The sequence below is a fragment of the Diabrotica undecimpunctata genome, chromosome 5 (assembly GCF_040954645.1).
Source record: "Diabrotica undecimpunctata isolate CICGRU chromosome 5, icDiaUnde3, whole genome shotgun sequence".
Taxonomy (NCBI): Eukaryota; Metazoa; Arthropoda; class Insecta; order Coleoptera; family Chrysomelidae; genus Diabrotica; species Diabrotica undecimpunctata.
This window is the reverse complement of record NC_092807.1, coordinates 129,324,273-129,337,431: the sequence shown is the minus strand read 5'-3', so window position 1 is coordinate 129,337,431 and position 13,159 is coordinate 129,324,273. Positions and strand designations below refer to the sequence as shown.

Below are 13,159 nucleotides of genomic sequence, written 5' to 3'. Positions count from 1 at the left end.
TCAGGTCTTCGGTAAGGTTAACCTAAAATGATGTCGCTTCAAGGTTAGGACTTAAACAAACTCTAATACTCGTCATCGATACTGCAATCTTCTCATATCAATACGAACGGGGGTGAGAAGTTGGCCAAAATTATCATTGACAACATTTAACTAACTTCAATAAATACTTTCCATACTATACTAGTAAAAGTTGCCAAATAACTCTTATTATCTAAGCCATATTTCATTAGATCAAGATTTTAACATAAGTACATTTCATCAGCGATTATCATTTTGTTCCTTATGGCCATCTGAATTTAAATTGGTGGATATTTCCGTAATATAATTCAGCGTTTAATGTTTAGCTAAATCTACGCTAACTTTAGTTACATCGTAAGCAATATTTTAACTGCAAAGCTAAACTATAGTACACTCAACCAACTTACACCTCTAAACGATTAATACTGGTAATAATAATACTGGATTAATACGGTAAACTGCACTGGAGTTCTCCATAATCTTTTTAATTACCTACTTACTTTGTTTAGAATATTTTTGCCTGTATTCAGTTAATTTGTATAAAATGAGGAGCAAAAATTCAAATAGAATTTGAAATATTATTTTTTATTTGGCTAATAATGAATGTATAAATATAATGGTTAACCGGCTGTACAATTATTTTGTAAATAACATTATAATAGTGTACTTACTGACTATTTAAATTTATAAATCATCATCATCGCCACTAAACTAACTACCGCTATCATTATGTAAATTTATAATCACTGGATTAATTTCACTAATTTTATTTTTCCGGATCCACCACTCTTCTATTACTTTTTTACATTTATTTACAGTTTTGGTCCATATTTCTGGAGTTGCAGTTTTAAGAGCTTCTTGCCAAATTTCCCTACCTGCATCACTGTATTCACTGCATCCAACGTGATTATCATAATACGTTTTACATATACCCCAGATGTGTTCGATGGGATTAAACTGGCAGTGATACGGCGGAAACCGTAGTGTTTGATGTCCATAACTTGATACAATTTGGTCAACTACATAAACTGTTGGTTTTTCATTACGTTTTGAAATTTCCAGTAACTCTGATTTGAAGGCGTTTTCCGGAAAATTGATATTATTTTAACTAACCAATTTTTTATGCTCGGTACGTTCCACGACTGTTTTGGTTGTTTCTCCAAAATCTCCGAATAGTAATATGCATTATCTAAAACTATAACTGATGGTTCACTCAGACTAGATGACAGTTTCTCCTCAAGCCATTTAACAAACATATCTGCATTCATGTTTTCATGGCAATCAGCAGATTTTGATTTTGAAGAAAATATCAAATCTGTGTTTTCTATAAGGCCTTCTTTCTCTCCTGTATGAAGAATGATGTGTCTTTGCCTTCGCTATCTGTGTTTTTTATTGATTTTATGCTGTCGTCTTGCCAAATTCTTTTAATTCTACCCTTTGCAAATATCCAAGTCTCATTTAAGTATACGAATGTTGATTGTCATTTTCAGATTTAAGTCTAGTATATTCTCTCAAAAATTTAATTCTTTTATGAACAACACTACTCCTTTCACATAAAAGTAACCTATCATTTTCTTTTTTGAATTTAAATCCTAAATCTCTCAACATTTTCCAAAGGCTAGTCCTCTTAATTTTAGAAATTTGACTTTCTCTTATTTTGGCCAGTAAAGTATCTAACTGACATGATGATTGTTTTCACGCATTCGATACAAAATATTGCGAATTTCAAATGTTTCTCCATCAGGTAAGTCAATGCTCCTAGAATGTTTACCAGTTGTTTTCTTATCTTCGTGATACTCAGCCACAGTAAGATTTTCTTGAGAATCTCTGACAGTCTTCATTACAGTTTTTAGCTTACTTTCACTTATCCCGAGTTCGTCACAAACGCGTCGATTTATACATAATAACTTACAGGTCCACCATTGTCACTTGAAACTACACGTTTGAATTATAATATACTGAGATCCATATGACAGCTAACTGTTGTGTTTGAGAGGTAAAATATAATATAATCGCTTACAAAGATCCTAAACACATTAAGCAAATTAGCCTAGTGATCATTAGGAATGCCGATTGTAATTTAATTATGTTTGATAAAATTTTTAGAAATGGTTTGAAACCGTACATAAACAAATTAAAATGTTTACCACAATTATTTTATTTTTATTATTTATTTAAGTATTTTCATTTGAAAATAAAAATTTAAATATATTTACCAAAACCCTAACTTTAACCCGTAATCGCAGACGTCTCAAAAACGGTACACTCTAAAGCTGGATTTATAGTTTGACGGACTGTAAACGTAGACGCACTGGAAAAAGATCAACATAGAATTTTGTGTATTCTTATTTATAAATGAACGTAAACGCATGACGGAACGTAAGTGAAACGCACTGCAACGGAAGAGTTCGAGAAGTTTCATCTTTTACAGTGCGTTACTTGCGTCTGGCCAATCAAAAGGAAGAATTTTGTGCTGTCAACCAAAGTGAACTGTCTGCCACGCCCACCATTTTGTAAAGTTGTTTATCAATATAATCGAATTTTGATTTTGTTGATTATTTGTTACAATGAACGTTAAGAATTTATAAAATAATAATAATAAATAATAAAAGGATATTATAGTATCATGGGCACCAACTCTAGCCACTGTTTCTACTCATGCGAAAAAATTCCACTCCGTCGATTTATAAATTGAAATAATATTTACAGTCCGTTTGTTACGTCTGCAGTGCGTCTACGTCTATAGTCCGTCAAACTATAAATCCAGCTTAACAGACATAATATGGTCAATCTAACCACCACTATTTAAATTGACAAAATGTTTTAGTTTACTACGAAGTATTTTGTAACCAAAATTAAAAGTGATATTTTAGTACTTTGTATATCTACTTTGAATATAAATTATCCTTAGCACGGTAGTATTTGTTTCAGAAAAAAATGATTAAACAAGTAGGTGAAAGAAATTTACGTTAAATAATATTATACAAGAATACTATTTATTAAAAAAATGTAACAAAATATGCAGAACTATGAACAACGGGTTAATGACACATATATTTATTTTATGCCTAAAATTTAGCAAAGTGTTAAACATTATGGAGAACATCAGTGCAGTTTACCGTTACTTTTAAAACTTCTACTATTACAACGAAAGGTTTTCTGCGAATTCCGTTAATCGTTTAGATGTGTAAGTTGGTTGAATGTACTGTACGTTATTTTTTTATACTCTCAAGCTTCATCTTCAATCTTTGATAAAAATTTCTGGTTATTTTGAATTTTTCGATATAAATTTGTTTCGTCAATTACTTGGCCATTCTATCATTTCTATACACAATATTTTATTTCAATTTTTAAAAGCATAGTACCTGCATAATATTATGAGCACCTGTCGAACGAAATATAATACAAAATATTAGAACGCCAAGATTTCTATTGAACACAGAATACCCTCAGCCGAATCTGAAAATCTTCTACCTGTTGAAGATCGGAGGGGTTCAGTGCACCCGAAATTTATAAAAGGGGACGAAAGTGACGGGCTTTCGAAAGGAACACCTGCTTCTTCGTTTATCGGAGGGTCGAAAATTGTTTTGATTTCTTCCAGACTGTTATTATGCGTCTACAAGGATTTGGGTATCTTCACAAAAGAAGTAAAGGATCAAGTCGATATGCAATGTCTGGTGGTATATTACTATTCACGTGAGTTTTTAGTATACAATCGTGTTAAAATTGGTGGAAAATCTTGAAACTGGGGATTTTCTAGATTGGAAAAAGATATATATATATATATATATATATATATATATATAATGAAATTTAAAGTGAATTTCAAATTTACAGATAGAAGAACTTTCTTTCAGAGATAGCCGAACAACAATGTGGATCCGTACCACGAAAAGAAACGCGGGAACACAACATATTAATAACAATACTGCTCTGTTTCATTGATTACACAATAGCTTTCGATTCAGCAAAATAGGATCCCCTATGGAGTATATTGGAATATATGGGAGTACCTAACTACCTAGTTAACTTAATAAGAAATATGTATGACAAAAGCAACCAAAGTTAAAATACACGGAATATATTAAGATGCGTTCAAAACAAAGGAAGGAACTAGACAGGGCTGCATACTATCACGTACACTAGGAATGATCCGAACCCCGACTACTAACTGATTAAAATATGAAAAGACCGAACAATAACAAAGAATACTAAGCTCAGGTTGGATAATAGGAGTAAGATCGAAGTCTTCGGAACATGGGTCTTTCTACGCATGTCTTGGACAGAATATAGAACCAACATGTCAATTCTGGAATAACTGTATATGCTATTAAAAAAAGTAAACTGACCATACCTAATTTACTTCGGTCTCATAGCTAGAAGAACGGGGACCATGGAATTACTGGTAGAAGAAAAAGTAGAAGGCCGAAGACCAACAGGAAGATCTCCAACACGATGGGCAGACCAAATGAAGACTCTGGAGGGAAAATCCCTACATGAAGCCGTCCATACGGCTAATAAAATAATAGTTGGAGTATCACCACGCCCTAACAAGGGCTCGAGGAATGAGGAGGATTCCAAATTAAAATATAGCAACTGAGAATCGCAAAACAAAGTTTTGGAAGACATAACAAATGTTCTTATTATTGCGCCGTCTCCTTTCACAGCTTGGCGATCCAAATGGCAAATGTAGCTTTGGAAACTGCTGCACGAAAGATTTCTGTTAATGAGCGATCAAACCATCTCCTCATATCTTTCAGCCACGAGTTTTGGCGTCTTACAACTGATCTTTTGCCCTGAACTTTACCTTTCAATATGATATGATACCTTTCATATCTTTCACCTCTCAACACGTGACCCAAGTATTGTATTTTTTTCTTTGATTACGTACCAAATAGGGAAGGTAAAAGCGCAACTAGGAAAGAACAATTAACAAATAAACATGGATGAGGAACGAATGAAAAAAATCCTACAGCACTGTTTTGATATTTTGATTTTGCCCTACCAAGTTTTGAGAAATTGCCTACACTGTTTTAGGTTATGTTCTATTATACTTGCAGCCTATTATCTAGCTACCGCAATACGGCATAATCCTGTTGAGTTCTGTAAAATTGGTAGAATTTTGACTAATTTTTATTCATTTTTTGTGTCTTACATTGGTAGATCCATTATATTAATTATTTTGTTTATTGTATGTATTATCTAATCTTCACTTCAAAAGGCATAAAGAGTTGAGAAGAAAAAGATTACGTTAGGTTTTATCATCACCCATGCCCGAGATTTGTATAACACATACAAATAAATCACATTGTATTGTAGTCTTCTAATTATCTTCTAAATCTGTACCGTAGAGGTAAAGGGTAGTAACTCCATTTTTTTCTAATTTGGACTTAATACTTTGGCTAAGCTTAAAATGTTCCAATCTTATTTGTGGCAAAAGATGGTATGTGAAGTATTACTGGTGGCCTAGATATTCTTATAAGAAAAAGTAGTATATCCTTTGGAGAACGAGGTAAAGCATAGTAACTCCATCCGCTGTCGGATTTGTTTATCGAGCAGGCTATTTCGCGCGCGGTAAACAGCAGTATCTCCAGACAAGTGTTAGTCACCTTGATTGACAGAGCGTTTTACTTGATAGATAGTTGACAGTTACAAAAAATAAAAGCAAAAATGAATTCCAAAGACTCTAAAACTTTGGAAAATTTAAAAAACATGGTTGGATCGAGGATATGTGCGATTGTGGAAAAAGCAAAAGCTGAAAATTTGACCGTAGACGGTAAGTGAGGTTAAGTTTTAATTTTTATATAATCTTATAACACTAGGAAATTGTTAACATGTTCTAAAAATGTTGGTTTGTCACGTTTTATATAGTAGGTGTTTACTTGTTCTTGCTCTTTAGAGTCTTTATAGTTTGGGCATTTGAAAATATTGCTGTTGTAAGAGTTCTGACCGGTAGATATTATGTTGTTTTATTCACTGTCCAATTCTCAGATGCATAAGTACATTTATTGCTCCTTTTTTAAAGTAATTGAAATTCTTAATCTTCAACAAATATTTGTAAAATCTAATACTAATACAAAATTAATATAACCAGTAAGGGGAAAGGAACAAAAATGCACAATTTTGACGCCTTTCAAAATTTTCTATGTATTTTAAATGTTATCGTTTATTTCGAATCCTGAGAAAACTAATAAGTATTTTTAACAAATTTAAACGCAAAATGAAAGGGCCGAAAGTCCCTTAGAATGAATAAAAATTTGTTTTGAATGAGATATTTCAAATTCAAAATCACACTACATTTTCTCTTCGTTTTTCACCCCCGTAACTTATTAAAATAAACATTATAGAAGTTTTCAGGGACTGTCGTCCCTCGGTAATAAAGGTAATCTTCCATTCTGAGTTTAAATTTTTCAGAAATACTTATTAGTTTTCTCAGAATTCTAAAAAAAATGAATCCCATTTAAATATCATTGAAGTCGAAAGTTCGTACCCATCCCCTTAAGTAGTATTTTTGTAGTAACTGGTATTGTATTATCTTTCTAAGAAAACATCAACCTGCAAAATAGTGAACTTGCTGCTTTTTTTGAGAATCACACAACAATGCCTCTAATCCATTTTTTGCTTTATTCTGTGTATTGTTCTGAAGTTATTTTCTTGTGGTATCTTATGTAATTTATTATTTTAAATGGAAATAAAGCCACAATTTATTTTTAAATAAATTCATTTAAAAATAAATTGTGGCTTTATTCCCATTTAATATAATAAATTATTCTGTGTACTGTTAACAGTTCGACAGATAGAGAAGATTAAATAAAAATAAATTTTTTTATTTACAGAATCGACGAACGCCTCTGATATTGCTCAAGCTTCAACAAGCCGTGCTCAAAATTGCAATTATTTGTCTAATTTAACTGAAGAATGTGTTAGCGATGATGATAGCGTAAAAGACCCCGATTACACAGACGATGATGGAGAAAATATGGACAGCAATAACAATAGCTACAGTAGCAATTATTTGGTAGACAATAATGGTGAATTGGAAGCAGATGATGATGAAGATGTTCAACTTGACAAAAACTTGACTGAAAATGAAACGGAAACTAATAACCAAATCAAAAAGAAAAGACGTCATAAGAAACCAGAAACTTGGAAAGTAACAAAAAGAGTAGAGGCAACATTAGGAGGAAAGGAACACATCAATAAATCAGGTAAAATTGTAAAAGCTAAAGCAATGAAGCCCCCTTGCCCTCCTTGTCGACTAAAATGTTCAGAAAAAATAGCAGAAGCTGTAAGACAGCAAATTTTTGAGAATTATTGGTGTAACACAAAAAATTGGGAGTTAAAGCGTCAATTTGTGCGCTCGCATATCACTCCGAAGAGTGTAATACGTCGTAGACCTAAAAACCATTCTAAAAGGCCGAGAGAAGTCAGCATTTCTTATAATTTTGATATAAAGTTAGATGGAGGTGTAAAAAAAATTGACGTATGTAAAAAATTTTTTTTAAACACTCTAAATATTTCAGAAACAGTTGTACGTAACGTTCTAAAAAACGACAATATGGGAGGCTTTGTGGCACAAGACCATAGGGGAAGGCATGAACCAATTAATAAAACACCAGAAGCGGTTTTGGATCGAGTACGAGAGCACATTAAGTCGTTTCCGTGCTACGAAAGTCATTATTCTCGATCCAAAACTGCCAAGAAATATCTAGGACCAGAATTGAGCTGTGAAAAAATGTACAAATTATATACCTTAAAGTGTGAAGAAGACCACATTCCAAATAATGAAATTGTTAAATTATGGCTGTATAAAAAAATTTTCAATAATGATTTTAATTTAGCATTTAAATCGGTTTCCGTGGATACTTGTGATAGTTGCGATCGGTTTATGCTACAATTAAAAAACTGTTCCGAGCAAGAAACAATAACATTACGGCGAAATTATGAACAACATCTTCAAGAAGCAGAAAGTCGATACAAAATGAAAGCAAACGATAAAAATGAAAGCAAAAAATCAGCTGGAAAAACTAAAATTATAATGTGTGATTTGCAGAAATGCTTGCCTACGCCCTGTTTGACAAATAACCAAAGTTTCTACAAGCTGAAATTATGGACTATAAATTTCACGATATACGACGCCACAGAAAATAAATCGTATTGCCTTATCTGGGACGAATCCGAAGCTGGAAGGGGTGGCCATGAAATTGCCTCGGCATTAGAAGGCATAACCAAGAATTGGTTATTTGGTCAGATAATTGCCCTAGTCAAAACCGCAATGTTATGGTAATGATGAGCTACTTTTGGCTTTTCAACATCTGCCCTAATTTAAAAGTAGTTAACCATAAATATTTACTGAGAGGACACACTCATTTAGAAGCTGACCAAGTGCACGCTATAATTGAAAGATCTGTAAAAAAACAGCCAACAATGCAGATCGTAACGCCTTGGGATTGGCAGCAATTAATCAGTTCCGTAGGTGCTCAGGTGATTAAAATGGACAAGGATGACTTCAAAAATTTTGAAGTACTTTACTCTCAATCTCAATCCCCATTCATCAGTAAAAAGAAAAATGCCGACAATAATAATTTCCTCATTTCAAACGTAGTCCAATTCCAAGTAAAAAAAGACACACCGACCATAATTTTTTATAAAGAGGCTTTTGAAGAAATTAGACCCAAAGAATTACACGTCGCTAGAAGAACAGCAACTGCGATCAATCTTCCAGAGCAGTTACCACTACGATATCAAAAACCAAAAGGAATCACACAAAAGAAAAAGGATCACTTACTAATCCTTTTACAATGGATCCCCAGTCAGTTTCAGGAGTTCTATAGAAATTTAGTTGTTACTACAAAAAAAGTTGATGATAGCGATGATGAATAAATGTTTTTTTATCATTTTTTGTGTTTTTGTTTGAATTTATGTAGGCACTTACTATTTTTTACAATGTTTTATCTGCCGGTACATGCCGAGGCAAAAGACCTTAAGTCCCAATATTATGTAATATATAAACAAATTTTTTATCACAGTAGGACAATATTGATTAACTAAAATATAACGTTACAATTATATAAATACATAATTTCATATGTCTTCAGATTAAGAATGGTTGCAATAATTATCTGGAACTCATCTTATTTTCCCATTATCTCAAAACTTCACTAAATGGATATACTACCCTTTACCTCTACGGTACAGAAATATACTTGTGCGGAAAAGTATCGATCATCAGTTTGTATAAACATGTATGCCAATTCAAATGGTTTTATGTAAATACATTGATTGAATGAAAACAGATGTAGATACAGTGGATACTTGCATAATACAAGAAAGTGGAACTCTTGAATAGCCTAATTTACAGCTGAGCAAAGAAAATATTTGCACTTTCCAACACATTCACGATGCCGCTGTGTATGTAGTTAATATGTAACAAACATGGAATGCCGAAATAAAATAGAAAGTATTGTTTAAGCACATACACACACATAAATATGAGGTATAGTTAGTATAAATAAGGACATCGTCTGTTCAGTGCCATTTAAAACCAGAAGTTAAATAAATTAGTAGGTAAAAATAATTGAAGTATTGTCAAAATAGTTATTAGTATAATAATTATTGTCAGAAGTATATGTCAGAATATAAGAAGTATTGTCAAGTGCAGAGAACAATAAATAAATAAAAAAAAGGCTGTAAAGAATTGAAAATAAAAAAAAGTTAAATGCTGTTACACCATATGCTCTTAATGTACCTACACAGTACTGGGGAAATAAATAAAGATAAATGCAGAAGATTTGGAATACACGTAAACTCATCACCAATTAGCATAAATGAACTCGTAGTTAGTATGTGAAACCAGTGATTTTAAAATAGACCTAGGTTGATTTGTAAACTGATCACTGGCCTACCTGCACCCCCATAGGTAAAGACCATAAAAACCGTTAAGGTTTGATAATTTAAAAGAAGAATCCAAATCCGAAATTCTACTGATAACTACCGAAAACTATGAGACAAGAAAAATTTCCTTTCATTTGCCCTTGTTCCTTCCACATGAAGAGTGAATTGCTCATTAAGGTAGCTCTAATACGTCGAATATGCGTGAGACACGTGATATAAACACATACATAAAATATCAGTTAAATTTTAAAGCAAGTTGTTTAAAATAATTTCTGAATTTAATAGATGGCCACGTAAACAAAGAGTGTAACAGATAACAGGCAATCTTCCGCATTAGAAACCAGCGCCTTATGGCAAAAATGCTGGTGATGAGTTTACCCATCTATGGTCATGAGTTTACGGGTCTCCAAAGGATGCCGGTGAACATTTTGCTGTATCTCTGAGGGTCTAATAATTTTATGTGAGGGCTATAAAGTGATGCGTAGACGTCGAAGATTTGGGGCGGGATGAAAAAGTTGGAAGGAGGAGAACGTTCTATTGTGTGACAGAAAAATGCGAAGGTAATGTGAACGGCAAATTCTATATGATCGCTATAAGACAAGCTATCATGGTCGATGCTGATGTTGAACAGTTGCACGTTGAAGAAATGTTAAATTTTCTTAGAAATGAAGTTGGACCAAGGACTACCTTATGGTTTAAAAACACAAAGCTATAAAAGTAGACACTAAGCATAAGTAAAAAAATAAGAAAATGTGAGAATCGAATTGGCAGCTAAAACAGTCGTGAACTCCAAAATGCGCAAAAGAAGTAACCGCATGTGAGGTAAGTACACAATTGAACGGTTATATGAAGGGGATATAGTATTTTTGATACTTTTAGCATGTGACAGGAAAACAAATTTTCTTAGAAATGAAGTGTTGGACCAATTACTACCTTATGGCTTAAAAACTCAAAGCTATGAAAGTGGACACTAAGCATAAGAAAAAAAATATGAAAATAGAATGGGCAGATAAAACAGTCGTGAAGCTACATACAGAGAATATAATACACAGAACTTTGTAAGACAATAAGGAAGAGTATTGAAGACATAAGAAAATATAATGAAACACTGATAGAAAATGCAATCGAAAACAGAAAAAACTATAAGAAAATAAGAAAAGCATTAATCATTGGAAAGAAGCAAATCGTTGCTCTAACAAACGAAAACACCAGAATTATAGACAGCAATGCAATAATACTACTCGTGACTAAATTCCACAGCGAACTATACAAAGCCTCTGAAACACTTGAACCAGTAGTCAGTGGAACTGCGTAAATACGGTGACAAAACCTGTAAAAACTTAATAAAAAAGCAGGCATATTTACAAACTGCCAAAGATCAAGCATGAGCATACCCTGGAACATATCCATGCGCTTCGAGACCTAAAGAGTAGAGCTATGGTACACTGCACTATATTTTGCACTTCACATTATGCGTCTCATACCAGTCGTCTGGTCTTCTTTTTTTCTCGGCGTTACGGTGTACGAATTGAAAAGTAAAGAAATACGAATAAGAACAGAACTTATTACCGTCAGAGTAACAAATAATCTTGAAACAGCTATTATTGATCCAATAAAAATATATTAAAGAAAAGCACGGCCATGGTGGTATTAGTATTTAGCATTTAGCACACAAGCCGCTTTATGATATTCATATTGACGAAATAGTACAAGGTCATAATTCGCAAAACAAAGGAAAAAATTTTAACACAGTTGTTATTTGCTATTTTAGCGATCTTTGACCTATAATGCGTACATTATAGGTCATATACACATTCCTAAGTAAAATTCGAAAAATGTGTTTGAAAAATATCATATAAATTTTGATACAGGTAGGTGATCTGTTGATTTTAAAAGAAATCTATTCCATATGCACGAACCATTAATACTCGTTAAAATACTATACATATGATGTAACAGAAAAGTCAAGGTTCAAATTTCAATTTGATATCTTTGTAAATATTTTCGAAGTTGCACTATACATTAGATACGTACACAGGAAATAAAATAAATATTAGTTTCTTTGTTAAATTTTTTATCTCAAACATAACCATAAGCTGTCTAACTATCGGTGAAGCCAAAACCATAGGAATCTAATGACATTCTATTATCGATATAAAGCAAGTTTATCGACATGTTTAAATTTTAAAAACGCACAAGGTGATTACAATTGTCGACCACTAATCCATAACCTATCTACAAAACATGTTGTTGTCCAACCACAAATTTTGATATTTTTTTGGTCAGTGAGAAACAGGATATCAAATTATTGATTTTTGGTGTGGGAACTTTATTAATAAATATGTTTTTTTTGTTATTTCCGTAGAGTATAAATAATTTTCAGTAAATATAAGATTATAGCCATATTTGAACTCCAAAATCCACTACATCCCTTCATCGCAACAATCATCAAAAATTCATCAAATGTTTTTAAACTTTATTTTGTACTGAAAGATTAGTTTAGTTTTTAAGACTAATACACACCATAACTGTAGAACTAAATATTAAAATTACTATTTCAGGATAAATGCTAAAAATATATCTTATAAAAACATGAATCATAAGAAAGGTCAATCAACTAGCTAGTATCTATATTTGGTATTCGAATCCAAGGATTAAAGAATAAAACCATCAATGGGACACCATAATTTATTATTTGAAAATGGGTTTTCATGATAATATGCATAGGTATAGCTTGTCTCAAAGTCTTAGCTTTCCCGTCGTTAAAGGATTAATGATATTATTGTTATTATTAATAGATAAACACTTTTTAAATTAGGTACGGCTAATATTGAGGGAATTAAAATTAATAGGTAGTATCACTCACTAAGAATCTGTACCTGCAACTGTGTGTATAGTATATAAGTGAAGTTTGTTCAGAACAAAGATGTTTCGTCCATGAGAAAATAATCCCTTGACATCTAATAAACATAATCAGAAGCATTTATCATTAGACGCAAAAGAAATAATTAAAAATGTGTATGATACTTTAATAGATACAATAATCAAAGAAGATGCTGTGAAAGAAACATGTTTACTTACAAAAACGCCAATATCATCGATAAAGGATATTGTTAGAACAACAATATATTCCCTTCATAAAAATCAAACAGTTCCTTTTTCTTCTTTGAGTGCCGTGCCCAAGTTTTAGGCGTGGGTAGGTTTTAGGTTGTGCATCAGACAGTTCCTACATTAGATAAAGTTAAAT

At 32.3% G+C, this 13,159-nt stretch overlaps 2 protein-coding genes across 2 annotated transcripts in view; one reads left to right on the top strand and one right to left on the bottom strand.

The window, feature by feature from the left end:
* The window catches only part of LOC140441791 (zinc finger protein 395-like), a 232,435-nt gene that overhangs the window by 30,191 nt on the left and 189,085 nt on the right, over positions 1–13,159 (bottom strand). The window lies entirely within an intron of this gene.
* Positions 5,371–8,305, top strand: LOC140440918 (uncharacterized). The gene is made up of 2 exons (XM_072531277.1): positions 5,371–5,794; positions 6,855–8,305. The coding sequence occupies exons 1-2, from the start codon at positions 5,689–5,691 to the stop codon at positions 8,303–8,305; spliced, it is 1,557 nt and encodes a 518-aa protein (XP_072387378.1). The 5' UTR covers positions 5,371–5,688.

Coding starts and splice junctions, on each gene's coding strand:
- LOC140440918 (XM_072531277.1), top strand. CDS start 5,689: ATGAATTCCAAAGACTCTAAAACTTTGGAAAATTTAAAAAACATGGTT. Junction 5,795..6,854: donor TGAAAATTTGACCGTAGACG/GTAAGTGAGGTT, acceptor TTTTATTTACAG/AATCGACGAACGCCTCTGAT.